At 42.4% G+C, this 26711-nt stretch overlaps 1 protein-coding gene across 1 annotated transcript in view; it reads left to right on the plus strand.

Annotated features, from left to right (window-relative positions):
- The first annotated feature begins 3907 nt into the window (after positions 1–3907).
- LOC124554059 overlaps positions 3908–26711 on the plus strand; it is a 102168-nt gene continuing 79364 nt past the window's right edge. The window contains exons 1-3 of the mRNA XM_047128100.1: positions 3908–3995; positions 15796–16050; positions 21606–21848. Of these exons, the coding sequence (XP_046984056.1) occupies positions 15799–16050; positions 21606–21848 (495 nt within the window). The 5' untranslated portion in view covers positions 3908–3995; positions 15796–15798. The remainder of the gene's footprint in view (positions 3996–15795; positions 16051–21605; positions 21849–26711) is intronic.

The raw sequence follows: 26711 nt of genomic DNA on the forward strand, positions 1-26711 counted from the left end.
TACCGCACAACACTAAAAAAGTTACGTCACGCAATTGACACGCGAAACATCCAGGAAAACTGCAATGAGGGGTGTTGCTGTTTCATGCTAACGCACGTCCCATTTCGTGAATGTCGTAACACAGAAGTTTAGTCAATTCAGGTGGGAGACACTGGAGCACCTGCCATATCCTTTCTTGTAAAAATAAAATTTTTGTTTGAAAAAAAAAAAATGTTTTGGGCTTTTTCCAAAACAGTAGCTACTTTCCAGATATGCGTGATACATGCTAGACACTGCAAATACCTGGAGTGACATTCATCCTGCTCTCTCAGTTGAGTGGCTGGAGTGAGTGAAAGTGGGTGTGAATTTTTTACCAACTTTAACACTTCAACGCGCGTGAGTTCCACGAGTGACAGTATGCGATAAAATTTTGTGTTCGTCCTAGCAGAAGCGCGCCTGTGACCTACGGTAAATTGGAGACAGAGCTTTCGGTGAGCCTCCTGTCGAGCCTGTTTTAATCGGCAGGAGGTGTTTCGAGGGGGCTGGGAAATTAGTCGATTGCGAGGAGGAGACCCTACGGAGACGACAGTCTCTTCTCGGTCACTGTTATTACGAGTGCTACACGTGCCACCATCGGACAACTAGCACACGGTCTGAAGATGCTGTATCAATTGGATGTGTTCACATTTGTTTCAAAGGAACATTTACAAATATTGACACACCTTTAGTGCACGATCTCAGTCGATGCTGGCGTTGCGTACTCCAGAGCGAAAGCAGAATCGTGCTTGTGTGTGCTACTATTGCAAAGTCTGTGCTGAAGGTGGTGAAGAATTGTGGCAAAACTTCATCACTGCAGCTGAAATAAGGGTGTGTTGTTACGACTGAGAAATGGAACTGAGTCACACAGAGTGGTCGCTACACAGTCACCCCAAAACCGGGCGCACTTGCGAGACTCGCCACGGTGCACACTTCTACTAGCCGGAGAGGTACGGCAGTCGCCGAAGTTTACTACGGACAGTCTCTGACCTAATTGACGAGGGATCGTGCATTCGAAAGAAAAGGAAGTAACTTGTTAGGCGTGAAAGCTTTGTCGGGCTAATGTCGGGTCACAGTGGCTGTTTCAACTGTGAAAGGCATTTTTATGACACTCCTTACGCATTACAGTCCAGACCTCACACTTTGCAACTTTTTCCTGTACCACAATGCTTAAAATGACCTGTTTGGCTGCTGCAGATGTGCTCGTCAAGTGGCGAGTTGAGGGCTACATCATTGTGTCTGCTTGCACTAAGTGGTCTGTGTTTGGGACCGTATGTGGACAGGAGTTATCGGAGCTGCCTGTCGCACTATCTGACAAATATTTATGGAGTGCTTTCTATGACGGATCGTCCCTTCACTCTAAAATTTGTTGCAACTGAGATGAACATTATCTTAGGCCTTAAAATTAGTTTCTGAGTTTGGAGCTTCTCTGTGAATTTAGAATTGTTACAGATCTGCAGAGATAGTTTTACATCAGTAGTTTCTGGTCCATTTTAGGTAACTCATGCCAAAAGTTACTGTCTCTTTCATATTCTACCACCCGATCGGTGGTGTAGTCAGGATTTGAAAGAAGTGGGGGCTCGTAATTAATATATGGTACTCGGTTTAGAAAAAGAAACCGTATCAGTTTATTTGCTTGTGTGACTTACATGGTAAGGGTTGCTGGAGGGGAGGGGGGGGGGGCGAGATAGGCCATCTCTCATAGCCCCAGACCCATCTTGAAGGAGAAGGGAAAAATGCTGCAGATGTCAAGGAATTATGTTGTTTAGTGTCTGTTCTAGGCAACAGTTCTGAACAGAGCAGAGGGACTTTTTTTGGTCACAGCTCAGAGAGCTGTCTGTCTCGAGAGTCGGCTGATCGTGTGATGTGATTTGATTAGTGAGGCATCTTTGTCAATGGCGGTTCGGCCTATTCTCTTGTGAACCAGTTGAGTATTGTCGCATCAGCTGAAAGGTGGCAAACGAGAAAGGCAGCCTCTGTGTAAAATTTATTACTCGTGTTTGGGGCTTGGGGAACCTTGTGCAACTATCAATTACATTTTTTGACAAAACATAAGACTGTAGTTTCTCACTCGCTTATGTAGATATGTTAAGACTGCTACTGGCAGAACATGTAAAGAAGATATTCCTTATGTGGAGGCCCGAGTCGACTCGTCGATAGAGCTGTAAGAAAACTCAGACAGGGAACGTGACGAGTTAACTGATCCACAGTAGCCAAAGGTTCGATGGATGTCATTTTGATAACGAAACCCTGGCTGTGAAAGCTTTAGAGGCGATTGAAAAGTGCACCACATCTTGGAGGGGTGACATCTGTGATGAGGAGTATACTGGAGCCACCAGAATTTTAATTTGTGGACTGTGGATGGAAGTAGAGTTTTTAGAAAATGAGTGCCAGTGTATGTTGGACTTCCCTCACATATCTGTCTGTAGAATTTATCAATGAAAGTAAAGAATTTTTGTGTTTTCTCTTGCTGCTGCTTACAAGGAGAGGTCCCCAGTGGTGGGAGCAACTTCTTGAAAAAATCCCTGCATTGATGTAGGTTAAGGTTCAAGGAATCTCACCCTGGTGGGCCCTCATTTGGAATTTACCAGAAAATTTTGGAATTTTGTGAGACACTCAGTACTTTCAAGTATAGTAACAATTTACAGACTGGTTGCGTAATGTAATGATTAAGGTACTGACTTCACTTGCAAAAGGTTTCCGGTTTGAATCTTTTCAGGTTATTTGCATTTTTTTATTTTTAAATCTTTGTTGAAATGACTTTGATGATTATTTTTATTCAGTTAATCAGTTTAAATGTAATTTTTTTCTGTTCATTTGTCACATCATGTCAGTCGTCATATGAAATACATTATTTGCTGTCATTTTACTTCCAATCATTCTTTTTTCACTTGGAATCTTTGTGCTTGTGAATTTAATTATTTTTGTTTCTCTATCATAATGTTTAAGCATTTGAAAATGCTGGTCCGCCAGTTAAAAAGATGACAGATGAAATATTCTATTTATATTAACTGTGCAGAGGTGTCAACAATGTATTTTTCGTTTCAAGATGTACGTCTTTTTTTATGGCAATCAGCATACAAACATTTAAAACAAATTATTGTTGCACTATGGACAAAATAGCATGGATGATGATTTAAACTAAAGCAGAGATTATAAATAAAATGAGATTCAAGTGAAACGAGAAATAAAAGTTACGAATGCAATAATACGGGCAAAAATGTCAGATGATAAAATGGAAGCAATTAAACTGAAGTTAATACATAACAATAATCAAAATCTAATGAAGTAGGATTCGAAGTGGATAAAGACTGATAGGAAGAAAAATGAGAGCAAATGATGTATTTCATAGGACAATTATATGGTGTAACGAATGAATGGAAAAAAATTACATTTAAACCAATTGATTGAATAAAAATAATCAGCAAAGTCATTTCAATAAAGATTTCAAAATAAAAAAATGCAAAGAACGTTAAAAGATTCAAACCGGAAACCTTTTGCAAGTGAGGTCAGTACCTTAATCATTACATTACGCAACCAGTGTGTAAATTGTTACCATTTTTATATCTCTAGAGCATCATGTGAAATTCCGACATTTTTGTGTTGGTCGATCACAAATGAGGCCCCACAAGGGTGAATGGCTGCAGGGTGTTATTCTCGGGACCCTAACCTGTGTCACCGTATAGGTAACTTGGAAAAGTTGAGCCCACCCCCGGCCCCGGTGCCTTCTCCTCATTAGTTGACAGTATTTGACTTACGGTGTTACGACCATTACAGTGCCACCACAGGTGGGGCTGTGGCCAGACACGGACTGCACTCCGTGGACGTCGGACGGTACCCCGATGCTGCGGCCGCCAATGGAGACCCGGGGCTGCTGGGACGACGGGGTGCGGCGTGACGCGTGGGGGCGGCCGCCGCAGCCCGGCTGGGAGCGCGAGAGCAGCACTGGCCTTTATTCGTTTGTGGACTCCTTCAGCCAGGTGAGCAGGTCTATCCTGTTTAGGTTGCTACTGCTTTGAGCAGTGGAACGTGCTGTGGCTAGTCTGGCCACTTAAATAACTTCGGTCCCATCTGTTGCTTATCACCGAGAAATGTGTCACTTTCATTTTTCTTATACTTTGTGTATAATAGACCTCTAATGATTAAAAATAGAATTAGATTCACATGAAAACATTTCAGATAGTCGTAGAACAGTTTTCAACTTTAGACTATTTTAGTAACTTAACACTATGAAACAGCTGCATTTTATTGCTGTGAAACACACTCTCTTGAAAAATTTAAGGTTATATTTAGCAGAGGAACAAGTTGCATCTTGGGTTTTGAACACTGTGATTTTGCTATTGGTAACCTTTTACCTTTTGTGGCTGCACATGAAAATCATGTTTTGATGTGCAATGTGTAAGACTGTACATGCAATGTAAGAATTGATCCTCCCGTGTTTCCGCTCATTGGATAATGCTGGGACTTCAGATGTGGTAAGAGTGTGATACACTTCTTTTTTGCCAAAACAAAATGTTTGCCTTTGTTCTGTGCCCAAGGCACATTTTGGCCCTTTCATATCTTTTTCAGCAAGTCTGAGTTTTGTTTACTATGTGGAAATGGGTGGTTCAATTTGAAAAGTCAAACTTTTGTTGTAGTGGAGAAATTATGCTTTCACTACCATTATTACTGCTATATTGTAGGCTTTGCTTTTTGTTTTTGCACAGACAATTTTTACTTATTTGCCTGATCGGCCTATCAATTGCGAGGTGGGTGTAGGTAAAATGAAAGATGAACCTGACTGTGGCAATGTAAATCAGGTGCAGCTGATTGCTTGTTGTAATTTTGTTGTCACATCTGTTATCATATTTACTGTAGTCTTCCCTCGACCATGCTTTAAGCAAATAACTTTTCCATCTAAATAAACTGCTTGTTGTGAGGGGGTATTACAGGCCAGTGAGTCGCCAGTCACACAGCGCGTGGGTCGAGTATAGATTTCTGGAGTCCTGAACATACTGAAGACTGGGTGCGTGTGCAGAAATGGAGCTGATGGCTTCCTCTGCTGTTCGAAGTTTGCTCATAATTGAGAGTATCCCCTAATGAGTTAATCCCATCTCACACAGAGTAAGATTCTCCGTAAGTTAGCTAGGTGACGCAATTGGCTGCCGGCAAGCATGTGGGGTGACAGCCACATCGTGCACTCGAACCTCTCACAAGGTGTAAGATTCGGTGCAGATGGATGCAGATGCTAGCTTGCTGGCTTGACACCTTGAACAGTAGGGCACGTGAGTCGGCCCGAACTGCAGTCTTTCTCAAACAACTGTAAAGAAACAATTTGGTAAAAAAATTTGATTCTCATAGGTCTCATACCTTCGTTCATCAGCTTCACAATGAACTGCCTACTATTTTGTCAATTATAATATTTAGTGTGATATTTTAGGATTAAGTAAGAATTTGGGAAACTTTGAATTTGCGTTTGGTGCATGTTAGCTCGTATGTTTCTGCATGTCAAATATACTGAATTTTTCTTTAAACTTTGAAGCATACTGCTATCTATTACCTGTCCCGAGAAAATAGGTCGTAAATAAAGCACTTGTCCTGAACACTCGCACCAGCAAAGAAGCCAGGATGAAAAAAAAAAAAGAGATTTTGGCAAATGTCAGAACGCAAAGAGTCATATGTTTAATACACGAAACTTCCATATATATCGTGATATTTGAGCGGGTACAGATTTTTTTTAGTGAGATGTGTATATTTCAGTACAGTCACTAGCTGTTGCAATGAGAATTACTGTGGGTTTGGAAAAACGAATGTGAGGAAGTTTCCACTTTATTTTTATACCAGTAAAGGGCATCTTCATAAACTATTGAGACCTCTTGCTATCAGTTCTGTTTTACGACTCTGCTCCAATTTCAACTGCATCAGAATGTTAGTGACACGTATATTACAAACTCTGCTGTGTTTTGGCAAAAGAATCAGATTTGAACACTGTATTGAGGAAACTTAACTTATTACTCACAACTAGCCACTCGTAATGTATCTCTGAAGGAAATGAAAGGAAATAAGAAATGTAGCGAAAATACATTGATACTTCTGTTGACATTTTAATGAAATCCTGTACCCCAGTGTGTTTTTAATAGTGAATGATGTGGCTTGACACTGGCCAAAGAATTTCGTTTTTGTATTTCAGTGATCTGTGAAGTATGAACTCCCAATCCCAAACCCTTGCCACAGGCATTGTATCTCTGTGGAAGACCCGGGTGCAAGACCTGCGCAATCCACTCGCCCGGCATTTTGTACTCCAGTCTTGTCGCAAGCTTCTCCTACCCGTCAGAGACCCGCCCACCTGTGAAAGTAGCCGTGTCATTTTGCAGCTCTTCAGCAATTATTGCACAGGCTTTTTATCTTTTTATGTTGGTGGGAGTACCAGCCAGCTGTCCACCAGAATGAACAGCCAGAATGTGGCCAACGGCAATGTGTACTGCCCTGTAAAACACAGTGCAGCTGAACATAACGTGCTCAAAGGATTCTTGGAATTACTGCAACCATTTGGCTTTTGTTCTATTCTTCAGTTTTTTTATTACTATTCCGTTACCAGTTTTGAACCGCCTAGCAATTTATCAGCAGATGGTATATATTTATTAATTGTCTGGATGTTGATGTAGACAGTATTGTGGAAAACATAATGAACATTTTTCAGTGACAGTAATTGCACTACACTTTACACGCTCGGCCACATGTAACACCTAGGGAATGTTCTCCTCTCCCCGCCCCTGCAGCCTCCTGTCGCTGCACCCGGCAGTCTCGTGCGGCCACCATTTAGTCCCCGCACGCTCCGCCAGGCAGTGCCGACTTCTCTGCCTCCAACTGTAATCTGCTATCTCCCTCCCTCTTTCTCGCCTCACTCCGTATCAATCTTCTCGTTCGGCACAACAGTTGCAATCTGGCTGTACTGGCCGGAGTGCGTGAGGTTGAAATATGTTCACTATTTTTATATATACTCGAATTTAGCATATTTCGTGACAGTACTCACTTTTCCGTGGATGTTTACCATATTTACTCGAATCTAAGCCCCACTCGAATCTATGCTGCACCTGAAAAATGAGACTCGAAATAGAGGAAAAAAAATTTTCCCGAATCTAAGCCGCACCTCAAATTTGAGACTCGAAATTCGAGGGGAGAGAGAAGTTTTAGGCCGCAACTCCAAATCGGAACAAAGTTGGTCCATTGTAATATGAGACACAATTTAGGTCGAATGAATGACGATACAGCTACAGTAGTTTGGTTCGAGTCGTAAGAAAGCAGTTAAGCTTTACCAGGTAGCCATTGCTATGCGTCAGGTGCTCCGTCTGTACTTATACGGGTACCCTTCCTTTTTCACGTGCTTAGTCTGGTTTGAATTGATTGCTTATTTTTCTTTGATCTGATAAGTACCTTTCTCTTTGTTATAGGTGTTTACGTCACTCTAAGTTGAAAATGCATTACTGTACTGTGTCATGCATTGTTTGTCGCATTCTGATAATGAGTGTTTACGACCTGTCGCCACTCGCGGCACGGCTTGCTTTTGTGCGCACTACCACCGCTTACGATAAAAAAAAAAAAAGAGAGAGTAATCGTCTCATTAGCGATACAATGGCAAGAGACTGCTATTTGCTGTTACTTACACTACTGCTTTCTTTGATAATGATCAACAAGAACCAAATAATAGACTGCGTATGATAAAAGATGTTCTGAACGAGAGTTTAGTGAAAATTTTTCTCCGTTTGAAAATCTTTGCAGACGCCTCTTTAGTACATTACATTGTGCACAGAAATTAGTCATCTTAGATTTAAAAATGTAGTCAATTGCCGTGCTTCATTTCTGACTGTATCACTATTAGGCATGAGAATAATACGAATATAAACATGACACGGTATGTATATTCTTCTGCGTTTGCTGTTGTCTCACTCCAGTTTCGTAATTTATTAGGCAGACAGGATTTAGAGGCAAACACGAAAGAATAGATGGCAAAATGTTTGTATTCGTATTATTCTTATGGTGAAGAGAATACTGCATGTGATTCACAATTCATAGCAACCATCTCTTCTCACAGGTAGGAAAAAATTCAGGACGTAGAGTTGGCCGTATTGACAAACATCCCTAACAGTCTTGCCAGTCGGATTTTCGTAGTACATCGAAATGCTGCTACATTCGAAGATGAACAATACGGAATTTGAATTTACTTTGTTGGATAATGTATGTAAATGCAGTGGTCAAAACTCGGGGCGGAGAAAAAAGGCTCGTCTTCCACTTTTTTTTTTTTTAATTTATTTACTGACGCAGAGGTTTTGGCGCCAGTATTTATCTTTGTGCCTGCAAAGCGTGCTACATATATTCGATGGCAGAAGTTAGTTGTGGCGGCACCTACCAACATTTTTCAGAACTTCTGCTTACTTTGCACTCGATTCTAAGCTGCAGGCAGTTTTTTGGATTACAAAAACTGATAAAAAGTGCGGCTTAGAGTCGAGTAAATACGGTATAAGATGATATTTGACTTTTTTGTGTTGGTTTCAGTCGTCTAGTGAAAGTATGATTCCATAATGCCGTTTCGTCGGCTGCGGAAATGTCCTGGTTCAATGCGTTTGCCTCAGTTTTGGTGCTTCAAATACCATTTTCCCGAATGTGCTTCCATCTCAATCTTTATATAAAAAAGTAGTGCAATAACTCATTTTTTTATAACGGGTACCTGTACATTGTTCCACCGTCTCACACAGAGTGTTCGCTGCCAACTGACTACGGTCAAAGACAACTCCAGCGTCAAAGACATTTCACACGAGACACGAGCTTCCACTTGTAGCCAGTCTCTTTGACATTATTCGTCACATCTACTAATATTAATCAATATGCTGTCACTCTCGAGCATATAAGCAAATTAGCATAAAATAAGGCAAATTACAATTCACAAAAAATATTCTGACAAAAATATAAAAGAACATTTACGACCTTCCTCATTAGATTTGGTATCGACGAATCTGGTAGAAAATAACACATCTCCTAGATCCATCACAAGGTGTGGCTGCTTGTCTGCCTCTTCGTGTTTTTTCCTTTCTTTCCTGAAGAACGCTTTGGCCGAAAGTTCAGTGTGTAACAGTCTTTTTCATTTTCCCTGTCGTCAATTCGATGTGTCATCTTTACGTTGTTGTCGGTGTTGCGGATGTTATGGTCTTCAGTCATAAGACTTGTTTGAGGTAGCTCTGCATGCTACTCAATCCTATGCAAACCTCCTCATCTCTGAATAGCTACTGCAGCCTACATGCTTCTGAACTTGCTTACTGTATTCATCTCTTGGTCTCCCTCTACAATTTTTACCCCCCACATTTCCCACCAGTACCAAACTGGTGGTCCCTTGATGTCTCGGTATGTGTCCTATCAACCTATTCCTTGTTTTGGTCAACTTGTGCCACAAATTTCTTTTCTCCCCAGTTTATTCAGTACCTCAACATCAGTTATGTGATCTACCCATTTAATCTTCAGTATTCTTTTGTAGCAACACATTTCAAAAACTTCTCTCTTTTTGTCTAAACTGTTTATCGTCCACGTTTCACTTCCCTGCATTACTACACTCTAGAAAAATACCTTCAAAAAAGACTTTCTGACACTTACATCGATATTCGATGTTAACATATTTTTTTTCTACAGAAATGTTTTTTTTGCCATTCCCAGTCTCCATTTTATATCCTCTGCTTCAGCCATCGTCAGTTATTTTGCTGCCCATATAACAGGACTCAGTTACTACTTCAATTTCACCACCACTTGACTTAATTCACCCACATTACATTTTCGTCGTTTTGCTTTTGTCGATGTCCATCTTATGTCATCCTTTCACGACAATGCCCATTCCATTTGGTTGCTCTTCCGAGACCTTTGTTGTGTCTGACACATTTACAGTGTCATCGGCAAACCTCAGAATTTTTATTTCTATTCCCTGGACCTTAATTCCTACTAAAAAATTTTCTTTTGTTTCCTTTCCTGCTTGTTCACTGTACAGATTGAATAATGTCAGGGATACACTACTACCGTGCTTCACTCGCTTCTCGACCAATGCTTCCCTCTCGTGCCCATCGACCCTTATTACTACTGTCTCGTATCTGTACAAGTTGCAAATAGCCTTTCGCTCCCTGTATTTTCGGGGTTACCACAAGTCGGGGAAATCGGGGAAATATCAGAGAAATTTGGAAAAAACATTGGAATAGTCTCATCTTTGTCTCGGTAGACGGAACGGTTTGTTTACTGAGGTGTCGTACATCATCGCTGGCTGGGTGCAGCTGATTAGCTGATTACGTGCACACTTCCCTACTCTCTCATTCCTACTGCTTCTCCCCTTCCACCGTTCCCATCAGCTTGCAGTCGGTGCTGCCACCACTTCCTACAGCTAGCCTAGCAGCTGCCGACGAGAGGCAGGAAGGCGTGAGGAGTGGTTTCTTTCGATCTGATTCTCAGAGACCGTCGACGCAGCGGCCGGAGACGGCGGTCGTGTGTGCACGAGTTGTGACTGTGTGAATGTGTGTATGCTGTCATTTTCTGACAAAGGCTATGGCTGAAAATTTAGTCGTGAGACTTTGATTGTCTTTTCTATGTTCTTTTTACGGCTCAGCAATCGTCTTTACAATGAGTTGTTACGTATCCTCATTAGCATTGATTCTCGGAGTATTTCTGCAAGTTATCTGTTGCACTGATTGATCACTGCAGCCTTATTTCATGGATACAGTGTTTGCGACACGTGAATAGGTGGCCACACGAGTGGACTTCCGCGACGGGCCAAAATCGCAGGCCATTTCTGCCGGTATCTTTAACAGATGGGGCCTGCCGATCTGAAGCCCACTGTTTCCCACAAATGTGAAAACACTGCCCGTCTGATCTAGTCTCGCCGATCTGTCTGCGGGCCGGGTCTGTTCGCGTGTGGGATAATGCGGATGATTTTTGTGGTTTATCCAAGAACCTGGGGTTGTGGTGCTCCTTGGCAGGCCACGGGCGGCGGATTTCAGGAATTGTGACTGCCTCACCACAAGTACATTGTACAGTGCGGTGTTTTATAGACATTTATTCTAGTACATTTTTGCTCTTTGAAAATAATTTATGTTTGAGAAAGTATGGACGATAAGAAGAAAAAATTGTGGTAGTTTCTGACGGTGTGTACGCTATCTACTCATATGTTTCTCGAAAGAAAAATCGCACAATATCTATAAAATAATAGATGTAACGCGGTGACGAATAACCGACAATAACGAATATAGTAGAAAGTATGGACGATAAGAAGAAAAAATTGTGGTAGTTTCTGACGGTGTGTACGCTATCTACTCATATGTTTCTCGAAAGAAAAATCGCACAATATCTATAAAATAATAGATGTAACGCGGTGACGAATAACCGACAATAATGAATATAGTAGAACCAATATTTTATTGCTGGTCACCTATAATGTTGGTGTACACAGCTCTGCCCTGCTTTGTACACTTCTTTTGAGAGGCCTATTTTTTTTTCTGAGGTTATTTTTGAAGTCGGTGAAGGAATTTTAAATCTGTCTTGCGACTCCAAGGAAATGCTTATTTTGTCACCAGAAGAGTTTTTATTTTATTGAAATAAAATAACAGTGGTTTTAATGACTCACACGTACCATTTGACGTTCTTTCTCCATCTAAAAACAGTTCATTACAAAAGATGTTGGTGTGGGTGCTCACTCACACGGGAGAGAAATATGGAGGTCCTTACATTTTTTTGTCAAATTGTGTCTTTACTGACCCTTGAGATCTCAAAATTTGTCAGGGAAAAAATGCTAAAACTTGTCTTGAAATCGGGGCGATTTCAGGGAAAATTTCTGACAACCCTATTTTATACCTACCACCTCCAGAATTTCAAAAAGTGTGTTCCAGTCAACATTGTCAGAAGCCTACAAATGCAAAATGTAGGTTTGCCTTTCCTTAACCTATCTTCTAAGATAAGTTGTAGGGTCAGTATTGCCTCGCGTGTGCGTACATTTCTCCAAAATCCAAACTGATCTTCCCCGAGGTCACCTTCTACCAGTTTTTCCGTTCATCTGTAAGGAATTCGTGTTAGCATTTTGCATCCGTGACTTATTAAACTGGTAGTAAAGTATTTTTCATAGTTGACAGCAACTGCTTTCTTTGGAGTTGGATTTATTAGATTCTTCTTGAAATCTGAGGTATTTCGCCCCTCTCGTACATCTTGCTCACCAGATGGTAGAGTTTTGTTAGGCCTGGCTCTCCCAAGGCTATCAGTAGTTCTAATGGGATGTTGTCTACTCCCAGGGCCACAGTATTATATATCCCATCTCATCTACGTCCACTTCCATTTCTATAATAATGTTTCCAAGTCCATCTCCATTGTATAGACCCTCTATATCCTTCCACTTTTCAGTTTTCCCTTCTTAGCTTAGGACTGGTTTTCCATCTGAGCTCTTGATAGTCATACAGCTGTTTCTCCTTTCTCCAAAGATCCCTTTACTTTTCTTGTAGGCTGTATCTATTTTTCCCCTAGTGAAATATGCTTCTAAATCCTTAAATTTGTTCTGTAGCTATTCCTTCTTAGCCATTTTGCTCTTACTGTCAGTCAGATTTTCTAGATGTTTGTATTCCTTTTTGCCTGCTTCATGCACCCCATTTTTTATAATTTCGCCTTTCATCAATTAAATTCAGTATCTCTTGTGTTATCCAAGGATTCCTACATGATTTTGCCTTTTTACCTATTTCACACTCTGCTGCCTTCCCCATTTCAGCTCTTAAAGCTATCCCTTCGTCTTCTGCTGTATTCCTTTTCCCCTGTTGTAGTCAACCATTGCGTAATGCTGCCTCTGAAGCTGTCAGCAACCTCTGGTTCTTTGCGTTTAACCATCTCCTTATGTTCGTACCTTTTTTCCAATTTCTTCAATTTTAATCTACAGTTCATAAGCAATAAATTGTGGTCAGAGTCCACATCTGCCCCTGGAAATCACTTACAATGTAAAACCTGCTTCCTAAATCTCTGTCTAACCATTATATATTCAGTCAGATACCTTTTGGTGTCTCCAGGTCTCATCCACATATGTAATCTTCTTTTATTATTCTTAAACCGAGCATTAGTGACAATTAAAGTATGTTCTATGCAAAATCCTACCAGACGGCTTCCTCTTTCATTCGTTTCCCACTGTCCGTATTCACCCACTGTTTCTCCGTCTCTTCCTTTTCCTGCTATCAAATTCCGGTCCCCCACGACTATTAAATTTTTGTCTCCCTTAACTATCTGAGCAATTCCTTTCATCTCATCACACACTTCTTCAATCTCTTTGTCTGTGGAACTAGTTGGCATTTAAAAACGTACTTCTACGGTGGATGGTGGCTTTGTGTGTATCTCGGTGACAACAGCGCATTCCCTACGCTGTTCGTAGTAGCTTACCGCGTTCCTATTGTTTTTATTCATTATTAAACCTACTCTTGCATTACCCCTATTCGATTTTGTCTTTGTAACCCCGTGTTCACCTGACGAGAAGTCCCGTACAACCTGCCACCGATCTTCACTAATACCCACGGTATCTAAGTTTACATTGATATTTGCAAATGTATGTTGTATGACTGTTGCAGACCTGTGTAGGTATGAGATATAGGGAGTATATGACGGCCAGTCCTACTGAGGGTTTTTTTTTTTTTTAATTATAATGTTGAACCATGATTTATTTTCAAAGAATATTCTTAAGAATTTATTTTATTTAGTAGTGATTCATCAACACATTTAATAACACTATGTAAGCATGGAAGTAGTTGCTAGGGAGTAACTGATGAAATCATAACCAAATTCCTTTTAACAAATGGGAATTTTATTCACTTTAATAGTGCCTAGAAGCATTTTTTAAAAGAAACAGATTTAAAATTATAATCAGAAGGCACCCTCTAAATATCAAAGTTAGAATTTATTCAGAGGCAGAAAAAAAAAAAGTTTTGACTGTATGAGCTTTCGGGCAGAGAATCTTGCCGCTCCCTTTTGACACGGCCGTAGTTACGACTGCTCACAACGGCCTCTGAAAGACTACACTGGTGCAAATCTGCAACACACCAGATAACTTTAAACTAAGAGTTTTAACAATTGACACAAGCACACAAACTATGCACCCCCGTATGAGGGATGGAAATGGTACAAAACACTAACAATTAAAATATTAACCTTGCCACTGAAGGTGCAACTTGATTTTAACTTCTAAGAAAAGTCTTACTCTGAAAGGGTGGCAACTTTATATACTAAAATGATCGTTTGAATAAAAGCCCATGAAAAACAATCTTATATAAAATTCTACAAGGTTGGCCAAACAATAGATGCTCCACAGTACACAGATACCTCCTCTGAAAATCATAGACAATAATATCAAAGTTTCCAAAGATCAAAACATATTTCATGTATTAGGCCGTTGCACTCCAAGCAATAAATTTGTTAACACAGCAAATCCAACAAACATGGCAGAGGCAGCTACTAACGTACGGTAGATTGATAGGAAGATTACCGAACTACCCGAACTGCAGGTTCCTCTAACCCGCCCCTACTCCACAAGGGAAAAACGGACCACCCAATTTATAAACAACCTCCTTCCCGCGGGTGGGCAAACGAAGAAGAATGGTGGGACGACCCCAAAGCAAAACGGCTGGTGAACTCACCAAGAAAACAAGTAGAATTTAAGAAGAGTAAATCAAACAAGATATCACCAATCACTTAACTTCTAATAAAGTGCGGTTTCTCGAAGACCTGGCTCAGCACCCCCAAATCGCTGTCCCGAACCGTCCGCTGCCAGCCGCTTCAACGGACGCAGGAAGGCGCGCCGATCTCCCGTCTCACGGCATCGTAGCTCGCACCGGCCAGACTGATGTCGTGGGTTGACTCCTGTTGCTCTCGTTTTGACCGCAAAGTCACTACCCCTCACTATACGGCGCGGCCCACTGGACTCACGTGGTGACCTCACATGCGCCGACGCTCAAGGCGGACAAGTCATCTTGTGTCTCAGTGCGCGACCGACCAACCGATCGATCCAACCGCCAATGACCGTTGCCTGAGCAAACTCAAGCAGACTGGCGGCCTAAAGCGCAGACTCAGATGCAGGAACTAAGCCCCGACCGGGCGACCACTCACTTAGTTCTCTTACTGGCGGAGTGGAAAGATTCTCATTTTGCCGGCTTTAAAGGTTGATCCGAACGACAGACATACTAGCACTCCGAACGACAGACACACTAACTGCCTAACAGATGCAGACGAGAGACAGACTAGCAAGCTGGGGACGAGAGACTGACCCATTGGAGAGCTCATAGTGCCCCTTAAATGCATGTGAACAGGCAGCCTTTCCCCTTTCCCACCAGAGGGAGACACCAAAGCTGTGATTGCCACAGTGACGCCGCCGCCAGAAACAGAGGGTGACTGCTTACACTACGTGCTACGGCGCGCTCTTCAAAACAGCAATTTTTACCACGGTTCAAATGTGTTTTTACGAAACAGTATGTTTGAAACCTGCAGCAAAAGTGTGCAGCAAAAAGTGAATATACTCTCCTCATCTTGTTAAATGAACCCAATATTCCACAGTAATGGTGAATATGTGAATGTATGCAAAACTGTGTAAGATGTGAGACTTTATTTATTGTGCGGTTCTAGATATATTTGTGCACATTGCTTCCAGATACCCAAATACCACTCCGGTCAGCGCTGTCCCCCTCCTGTCAGTTTGATTTTGCTTGCACATTCCACACGTAAATTTATATAAGGGCTGTGTCGCTGACGGTAGCTCGTGTCGGACAGTCGATGCAGGTCCTGGGCAGCCGTACTGCGGACGACGCGGTGGGTATCGGTGCGGATGAAGTGCCCCCGGATGCGTCTCCTGTCGGATTGCCGGCGGTGCCGTACCCCGTGGCCGACTCTGTGGGGCTGCAGGAGCTGCAGAACGCGATGGGGGCCACGGACGAGGAGATGGCCATCCTGCAACAGCTGGGGGGCGAGGGGCCCATCTGGGTACCTGGCAAGGGCGAGGCTTCGGACCTGCTGTCTGCACCCAAGGTAACCTGACTGCTTTGATTGTGTAGCACGCATGCACTTTTTGTGTGTGTGTGTGTGTGTGTGTGTGTGTGTGTGTGTGTGTGTGTGTGTGTGTGTGTGCGCGCGGCTATGACAAATGAGACCTTGCCAGAGGACTCACTGTTTTTGTTGTGTGGGAATATTTTATTTTATGGTTAGTCAGTCAAAGCATTCACCACTAATTTCTGCAATAATTGGTTTGTTTTCTGTTTGGCAAAATTTCGTAAAAGGTTTTGTTTGAGCAAATTTATTTTTCTCTCGCTTTAACATCAGTACTAAGGAATTTTAATTTTCTAAAATAAATACATAAATAGTTTATCAACTAAATTTAAGAAAATTCTGTTCTAATACTGTTTTGTTAACAGACTTGTCGGATCACACTGTATTCATCTTCTGTTTACAAAGAATTGCTGTAGCCAACTCATCAGCACAATATTTATCATTTGCAGGGATGAGAAATTCTGACCTTTCCTTTACATTACAATAGAGACCTGGTTTGCAATGAACAGAGAACAGATATTGTGTTGTTCCTGCCATAAGGCCCAAAGGAAATTGTAACAATGTGGATGCCACCTTCTGGTGGTTGCTGACTGTCAGTTAGAAGGTGCTCATCCTCATGTGAAAAAGCTGGTATTGCATTGTCACAGACAAAGAATACATATGTGTAAATAAATTGCTACATAAATGCCATAAATACACCGAAATAGGGACCGATGGCCTTTGTAGTCTGGTCCCTTCGATCCTCACAAACCGACCGACCGACTCCAAAATACCAATATTTACCTTTTGTTGCTAAGGTGGGAAAGACAGCTATTCTACCAGCAGTAATGTGCAGCTTTAAAATTTTTAGTTACATTATTGAAATGTGATGATGTAAACTAGATTAAAACCATGTTGTTTTGGCAGCACATTAATACTGAGCTTAATATAAAACAACAGTTCTATTCACAGAGTTACAGTGTGAAATATTTTCTTATTTTTAAATTTTGTGTAGCAATGCGCATTAAACAGGATGTTTGTCTTCTGTTTCATATTGTCAACAAGTCTACACTAAAAGTGTAGGAATCTTAAAGAGATGCCGTGTATCGATGTCTTTTGTGATGTGATTCTGACAAAACTTCAGCTGAACTGTGTTAAATTAATTCATCTGTGTACGTGGGTATGGAGTGGAAACTGATTGACACAGAATGTTGTGTTAATTATGAAGGCAGTAAAAAGGATAGTGGCAACTGAGATGAAAACATCAGGGAAGTAAGCAATAAATTGTGGCAAAGGCGTATGAGCAGCTTGCACACCCACTCTTATTCTTCATTGTTTGCTCCTAAAACATAAGTTAATGCATCACGGACAGTGCAGGAATTGCCACTATTTCGAAATTGTATACACTTTTTTCATTTTGATTATATTTCATTACACGCTTTACTCCACTAGTGTTTATCATTATGATGTCACTCAGTTGAAATACACTCTAAGACAAAAAAAGGACACATCACAAAGAAATTATCCGAAAGGGATGGATATCAGTAGGTGTTATGTATATGTACAGACAAATAATTACAGTTTCAGAAAAATTGGATGATTATTTAAGAGAAAGAGCTTCACAAATTGAGCAAGTCAATAACGCACTGGCCCACCTCCGACCTTAGGTAATCAATTATTTAGCTCGGTATAGATTGACACAAATGTTGGACGACCTGAGCGATATCGTGCCAAATTCTTTCCAATTGCTGTGTCAGATTGTCAGAATTTGAAGCTGGTAGGAGGACCCTGCCCCTAATGCCCCGAACGTTCCCAATTGCGGAAAGATACGGCAATCTTGCCGGCCGATGTAGGGTTTGGCAAGCAGGAGAAACTCTCGCCGTGTGCGAACGGGCATTATCTTGCTGAAATGTTAGCTGGGATGGCTTGCCTTTTGGGGCAAGAAAATGGGCTGTAGAATATCGTCGACATACCGCTCTGTTGTAAGGGTGCCACAAATGGCGACCAAACGGGTCCTGCTGTGAAAAGTAATGGCACTTTGGAGCATTAATCGTTGTTGTTGGGCAACAGTGAGGTTGATATACCAGTGCTGTCCTGGATGTCTCCACATACATCTTCGTGGTCATTGGGGCTCAGTTTGAAGCGGTACTCATTGTCGGAGGCAGTTCTACTCCAGTGAGTGAGATTCCGGGCCGAGTGTGCTCGATGCGACTGCAGATGGGCTGCTCGGTGTACAGCAGAAGTCAGTGGTAATCGGCACAAGGGGTGCTCTGAGTTCAGACCACTTTCTGTGACCTGCCTATCAGTCATCCTCGAAGCACGAGTTGCAAGTCTGATTGACGATAATGACGAATCTGGGGCCGAGAGTGCCTCGCTGACGATTGCTCGGTCCTCGTATTCTGTCATCTCTGTAGGTCGACTGCTTCTTTCTCGATGCTGTCTGACCCTGGTTCATACACGGCTGCCGACACTGTCGAATAGTATCCTCGCTCCCGTTTAAATGTCGAGTGATTGGCTGATTACTCCAATTGGCATCTGTGATCCTCTTCTTCTCTTCTCTGAAATGCTGGCATCTGCATACATTGTAGTTAACTGTAGTTAAAATCTTCTGGGTTATTAGGCCGTGTCATACATATATATTGTTCGTGCTCCTAACTGCCTATGAAATGTGTTGTTAAAATACAGTGCCTGACAAAAAAAAAGGCACTCTGAAAGGGAGAAGGAAACAAAATGAAATGAAATGTAACAGAAATAATGGAAGCTAAAGAAATGAATTAAAATTAGTACCACGGCCGGGATTCAAACCCAGTTCTCCTTGCTTGCTAGGCAGATATGCTAGCCACCACACCAGCACAGCTGCAAGGATGGCCCTAGTCCAATGGCCTCCCTAACACAAGCTTCAGTTCATACCTTCTGCTTGCTTTCCCCTTTTTAGATCATCTCTATTGCCGAGGCGCTTCAGTATAGCACGTGAGTGTTGCACATAATGGCGGAAATCGTGCCTCGAGCGTAGCTGATCTGTAGGTCTGGCACAATTAAATTTTCTTTGAGACCTGGGTTTGAGTCCTGGCCACGGCACAAATTTTAATTCATTTCTCCATCTTTCATCACCATTGTAAATAAAGACGAGACTAAAGTGTCTTGAGGAAAATTTAATTGTATCAGAAACTTAGCGGATTTAGAGGGTATGTGGTGTGATTTTGGCAATTGCAAATTTGATTCAGATATACGAGCAGCTTGGCAATATGAACCCACTTACCAGTATGGTGTTCCGCCACCTACACACAGCTGTCTGAAATTCCTTCTCAAAACAGGTAGTAGTAAACATTCCAGAATTCGAACCAAGAACACGAGTAACTTAGAAGTACATATCCTTAGAGTAGTGAAGCATCTGAAATCGCTTAATAAAATAGTCTTGTGGTCCAGCTGGTATACCAATTAGGTTCCTTTCAGAGTACGCTGATGCATTAGCTCCATACTTAACAATCCTATACAACCGTTTGCTCGACAAAAGATCCGTACCCAAAGACTGGAAAGTTGTACAGGTCACACCAATATTCAAGAAAGGTATTAGGAATAATCCACTAAATTACAGGCCCACATTGTTAACGTCGATATGCAGCAGGATTTTGGAACATATATTGTGTTCAAACATTATGAATTATCTTGAAGAAAACTGTCTATTGGCACACAGTCAACATGAGTTTAGAAAACATCGTTCTTGTGAAACACAACTAGCTCTTTACCTGCATGAAGCGCTGAGTGTTATTGAGATGGGATTTCAGATTGATTCCGAATTTCTGGATTTCTGGAAGGCTTTTGACACTGTACTACACAAGCGGCTTGTAGTGAAATTATGTGCTTTTGGAATATCGCATCAGTTATGTGACTGGATTCGTGATTTCCTGTCAGAGAGGTCACAGTTCGTAGTAATTGACGGAAAGTCATCGAGTAAAACAGAAGTGATTTCTGGCGTTCCCCAAGGTAGTGTTACAGGCCATTTGATGTTCCTTATCTATGTAAACGATTTGGGAGACAATCTGAGCAGTCATCTTAGGTTGTTTGCAGATGGTGGTGCCATTTATTGCCTAATAAAGTCAGCAGAAGATCAAAACAAATTGCAAAACAATTCAGAAAAGATACCTGTATGGTGTGAAAACTGGCAATTTACCCCCTGTGAGGTCCTCCAGAACAATGCTAAAATGAATCTGTTAAACCTCTGTTACATGATAAATCAATCAAATCTGAAGGTCATAAATTCGACTAGAGACCTAGGAATTACAGTTGTGAACAATTTAAATTGGAAAGGACATACAAAAAATGCTGAAGCGAAAGTGAACCAGAGACTGCATTTTATTGGCAGAACACTTAAAAAATGTGACAGATCTACTCAAGAGGCTGCCTGCAATATGCTTGTCCGTCCTCTTCTAGAATACTGCTGCGCGGTGTGGGTTCCTTACTAGGTAGAACTAATGGAGTATGTCGAGCAAGTTCACATTTCGTATCGTCGAGAAATAGGGGAGAGTGTGTCACGGACACGATACAGGATTTGGGCTGGACATCTTTAAAACAAAGGCATTTCTTATTCCGGAAAGATTTTTTTCGTGGAATTGTAGTCACCAGCTTTCTCCTCAAAATGCAAAAATATTTTATTGATGCTGACCTACATAGGGAGATATGATTACCTTAATAAAATAAGAGGAATCAGAATTCACACAGAAAGTTGTAAGTGCTAGTTTTTTTCTGTGCACTGTTCGAGAGTGGAATAATAGAGAATTATTGTGAAGGTGGTTCGGTGGACCGTCTGCCAGGCACATAAGTGTGGTTTACAGAGTACCTGTGTAGATGCAAGTGCGCTAGACACAGACACCGATTCTTTTGAAAATGGGCTAAGGAAGCTGTTTTATCCCAACCTGAGGCAAGCTGTCTGACAACTGTTCTAATTATATTTTAATATCCCAAATACTGTCACTGGGACCAAATTGACATTCGATATGGTCTCATACGTGTTCTATTGGAGTCGGACATGGGGGATGTTAATGACCACGGGAGTATCCCAACGTCACACAGACAATTCAAAAAGTTATGTGTCATTGCCACATTGAAAAGTGTTTCCACAACTGTCACACAAGATGTAATATGCGACGATTTAGGATGTATTTGACATACCATTGTGTTGTCGGGTTCCCTCGATCGCTAGCGGCTGTGACGCGAAGTCGTACCCGACGGCTCCCCGGACTGTGACACCGGGAGCAACGACACTGTCTCTCTCCTAAACATCAGAAGAACGGGACCTCGCCTCGGGTCACCACTGCCAACAGTGGGCATTTGGGCTAGTGCAGAATCGTAATTCATCTGTAGCTATGGTGTGACGACAGTCGTCAGTAGTCGATACGAAAACCCGTAACCTTTCGCCCTGTGAAATTTCATTTCATTCCCCCTCTTCTGGGTGCTTCAGTGTCTATCAGGTGGCATATTTGAGTTTTGTCGCTCAGCTAGCAAAGATAACGGTGTGACCGAAAAGTGTGTCGCACTACATCGTGTGGTCTTTACTCCAGGTAGAGGAGGAGGAGGAGGAGGAGGAGGAAGAGGCGGACATTGTGGACCTGGACTGCCAGCGGAGCACCCCAGACATGTCGTCCGTAATAGTCTCCTGCGGGGGCGGCGAGGGTGCGGCTGAGGCGGCGGTGCGTACCAGCGGGGCTCCGGCGGAAGTCGGCGAATCGGTTCCGGACGCCTCCGGCCGGCACGCCGTCTCTGCGCCTAGAGCTGCCGCACCTGCTGCGAAGGTTTCTGCTAAAGTAAGGATACTGGCAGCTCTCCGCACTAGTCTGTCCCGGGCTTGCCGCCTCGTCTCTGCCTAACTACTGCAGCCTATGCCTACTTTGAACCCGTCTCCTTATACAGTTCTTATCCCCACACTTCCATCTATTACCAAATTGACAATTTCTTGACACACAGCGGCTCATCCCATCCAAAATTTGTTACTTCCTTGTTCAATTCGGCACCTCTGTGAGTTCCTCGATCTACCGATCTGATCTTGAGCATTCTCTTGTAGCACCTCTTATTCTTGCCCGAACTGATTATCATTCACACTTCACTTCCGTGCGAGACTACACTCCCCATAAATACACTACTGGCCACTAAAATTGCTACACCATTAAGATGGTGTGCTACAGACGCGAAATTTAACCGACAGGAAGAAGATGCTGTGATGTGCAAATGATTAGCTTTTCAGAGCATTCACACAAGGTTGCCGCCGGTGGCGACACCTACAACGTGCTCACATGAGTAAAGTTTCCAACTGATTTCTCATACACAAACAGCAGTTGACCGGTGTTGCCTGGTGAAATGTTGTTGTGATGCCTCGTGTAAGGAGGAGAAATGCGTACCATCAAGTTTCCGACTTTGATAGAGGTCGGATTGTGGCCTATCGCGATTGCGGTTTATCGTATCGCAACATTGCTGCTCCCGTCGATCGAGTTCCAATGACTGTTGGCAGAATATGGAATCGGTGGGTTCAGGAAGATAATATGGAACTCCGTGCTGGATCCCGACGGCCTCATATCACTAGCAGTCAAGATGACAGGCATCTTATCAGCACGGCTGTAACGGATCGTGCAGCCACGTCTCAATCCCCGAGTCAACAGACGGCGGCGTTTGCAAGACAACAACCATCAGCTCGGAGACCGGGGCTGCGGTTACCCTTGACGCTGCATCAGCGACAGGAGCGCCTGTGATGGTGTACTCGATGACGAACCTGGGCGCACAAATGGCAAAATGTCATTTTTTTTCAGATGAATCCAGGTTCTATTTACAGCATCACGATGGTCACCTCCGTGTTTGGCGACATCGTGGTGAATGCACGTTGGAAGCGTGTATTCGTCATCGCCTTACTGGCGTATCACCCGGCGTGATGGTATGGGGTGCCATTGGTTACACGTCTCGGTCACCTCTTGTTCGCATTGACGGCACTTTGAACAGTGGACGTTACATTTGAGATGCGTTACGACCCGTGCCTCTACCCTCCGTTCGATCCCTGCGAAACCCTACATTTCAGGAGGATAATGCACGACCGCATGTTGCAGGTCCTGTACGGGCCTTTCTGGATACAGAATATGTTTGACTGATGCTCTGGCCAGCACGTTCTCCAGATCTCTCACCAACAGAAAACGTCTCGTCAATGGTGGCCGGGCAACTGGCTCATCACAATACGCCAGTCACTACTCTCGATGAACTGTGGTATCGTGTTGAAGCTGCATGGTCAGCTGTACCTGTACACGGCATCCGAGCTCTGTTTGACTCAATGCCCAGGCGTATCGAGGCCATTATTACGGCCAGAGGTGGTGGTTCTGGGTACTGATTTCTCTGGATCTACGCACCCAAATTGCGTGAAAATGTAATCACATGTTAGTTCTAGTGTAACATATTTGTCCAATGAATACCCATTTATCATCTGCATTTCTTCTCGGTGTAGCAATTTTAATGACCGGTAGTGTTCTTTCGGAATAGATTTCCTACCACTAAAATTTATATTAGTCATTAACAAACATTTCTTTTTCAGACACGCTTTTTTTTCTGTTGCCAATCTGAATTGTGTATCTCCTCTACTGCTGCTGTCGTCAGTTATTTTGTTGCCCAAATAGGAACACTCATATTACTACTATTTTCTAATCAAATTCTCTCATCATTTAATTTAAGTCCACTTCATGTCATTACCACTGTTTTTACTTCTGTCGATACAAGTAAAGTGTTCTCGAGGTACTATCCGAACTGTTCAACTGATGTTCCGAGTCATTTGCCATCTCTGACAGAAGTATTATGTTGTCAGAAAACCTCGGGGTTTTTATTTCCTGTCCCTGATCTTTAATTCCCTTCTCAAATTGCTCGTCGTTTTTGGGTGGGTGCGGGAAGGGGGACGGCGCATCATTGTCGCACTCCCTCTTTAACCGATGCTTCCCTTTGATTCTTTGTAACTGTCTGAAGGAGCACTGCACTCTTCTTCTGAAGAACACAGGCACTGCACTGCAATATCGTATTTATCCGGAAGCATCAGCAAGCGTCATTCACCTAAAATGTCTCCCGTGTACAGGAATATACATAACGGATCTATGGGTAGACGAGTGGGAAATTTGGTTTCGAGTCCTGGTCCGGCACAAATTGTCATTGTAATTATCTGTTATACAGCTAATGGTTATCTGTATTTGTAACTGTGAATACATTCCACCTACTTTGTAACTGCAGTCTGGTTTCTGTACAAGTTGTAGATAACTTTTGCTCTTTGTGTTTTATCTTTTTTTTCCTAAGCATTCCAGAGATTGGAGATGTACCAGGTGATCAAAAAGTCAGTATAAATTTGAAAACTGAATAAATCACGGAATAATGTAGATAGAGAGGTACAAATTGACACACGTGCTTGGAATGGCATGTGGTTTTATTAGGAAAAAAAAAAAGGTTCAAAAAATGTCCGACGGATGGCGCTTCATCTGATCAGAACAGCAATAATTAGCGTAACAAAGGAAGACAAAGCAAAGATGATGTTCTTTACAGGAAATGCTCAATATGTCCACCATCATTCCTCAACAATAGCTGTATTCGAGGAATAATGTTGTGAACAGCACTGTAAAGCATGTCCGGAGCTATGGTGAGGCATTGGCGTGTCGGATGTTGTCCTTCAGCATCCCTAGAGATGTTGGTCGATCGCGATACACTTGCGACTTCAGGTAACCCCAAAGCCAATAATCGCACGGACTGAGGTCTGGGGACGTGGGAGGCCAAGCATGACGAAAGTGGCGGCTGAGCACACGATCATCTCCAAACGACGCGCACAAGAGATCTTTCACGCGTCTAGCAATACTTTTTTTTTTTTTCATAATAAAACCCCATGTCATTCCAAGCATGTGTGTCAATTTTTATCTCTCTATCTACATTACTCCATGGTTTATTTTCTTTTCAAATTTATACTGACTTTTTGATAATCTAATAAGTGTTACTGTTAACTGTTCAGATATTGTGGGAACAATAGCTTTGGTTTTACACCATCGACAGTATTACAGGCAGAGTGAGTTGGTGCAGTTGTTATTACACTGGACTCACATTAGGGAGGACGGCAGTTCGAGCTTGCATCCGGCAATCCTGGTTTAGGTTTTCTGCGATTTCCGTAAATCGCTTCAGGCAAATCCCGGGGTGGTCCCTTTGAAAGGGCACGGCTGGCTTCCTTCCCCACCCTTCTGTAATCCGATGGGACCGATGACTTACTGTTTGATCCCTCTTCTGACCAACAGAATTGCAACTGTTCTTAGCCGCACCCATTCCCGTTGACTGCCGAATCGTGTCCTCACCTTAAATCCATCAGGTAGCCAAAAATGAAATCACAGAGTGCGAGATACAAAATGTGTAATGACATCTTATCTGCAATTATTTGATGTTATCTATTTTTGAGTACACTCTAACAAAAGGTTAGATTCCTCTGGTCAGTGCCGATATTAATTTAGCCTGAGGTACACAAAATCCCATTTTGTACTGTCTTGCCTTCCTGAAAGTAAAAATTAAAAGTTTTCCAACATAAACATTTATTTATTTTAACATGCCATACACAGATGTAGAATTTCTTTGCACACTAACGGGTCCAACTGTATTTGTCTTCCGCCAGTAAAAATTATCTCCCTGCACCCCTCTGCCTTCGCACTTTTCGTCCGGTTCTCGTACCTTGGTACGTCCGTCTGGTAGATGTGCCGGATGTCTAAATGCTGAACTCCAGCAGGAGACTCTCGAATGGACGGATAAATTTTGCCTCCTCAGAAATTAGACAGATAAATCTGTAAGATGGATACAGAAGCAAGGATTGCACAAAGCAAAAGGGCATACTATAAAAAGAAACAGTAGCTGACAGAAAAAATATTCAAGAATATCCGTGTCGGAAGCACAATTCTCTGTCGGTGCTATTACGGGAGACTTTTGAAGACGAGAGGCGTAGATCGAATAGGGAAAGAGGAAGACGCGCAGTGATTCAGTGGGAACAAGAATGTAAAGTTTGTTGAAGGTCACCAGTCCTCTCATTATCAAACACTGGATACGTGTAGTTTGGATAATGTGCATGCCATGAGTTTCGCCACTTAGAGGTGTACGCACAGTTTGTAATTGCATTACTTGTGTTATTGTGGTAAACATGTAGTGTAAGATTATGCACTGAAGGGAGTAGATTACGATAGCATTTTAAAATTTTAAATTCGTGGAGTAGTGAAATTATATATTGAAAATCAAATTTTTGTTGGTGCTGGAAGCTGTTAGGCATCCTGCCACTTGGACAGTGCGCTGGGTCAACCATTAAGTGATGTAGACGGTTTGTGACCTATTACGGGAATCAGTGCTGGAAACTGTAGTTCAAGGGAAGCTCGAGGGAGGGACCGCAAGAGCAGCTGCTGGTGAGGATATCCTACTGAGTTGAGTTTTTTTTCTTTCTTTTTAGCTGGAGGGGGGGACAAAGTGACACAACATACCAAAGCCTGACAAATCAAGTGTGGGGAGACAGTTGCTGTAATTTTTTTTTTTTAGGGGAAACGGAGGGGGGGGGGGGGGGGCATAGGGGGCGTGTCAAACGGCAGTTTGCTCTTGCTCTTCTGACACTAGACGTGTAACTACTGGTTTGGCATTACAGTCGCTTC

The sequence above is a fragment of the Schistocerca americana genome, chromosome 11 (assembly GCF_021461395.2).
Source record: "Schistocerca americana isolate TAMUIC-IGC-003095 chromosome 11, iqSchAmer2.1, whole genome shotgun sequence".
Classification (NCBI taxonomy): Eukaryota; Metazoa; Arthropoda; class Insecta; order Orthoptera; family Acrididae; genus Schistocerca; species Schistocerca americana.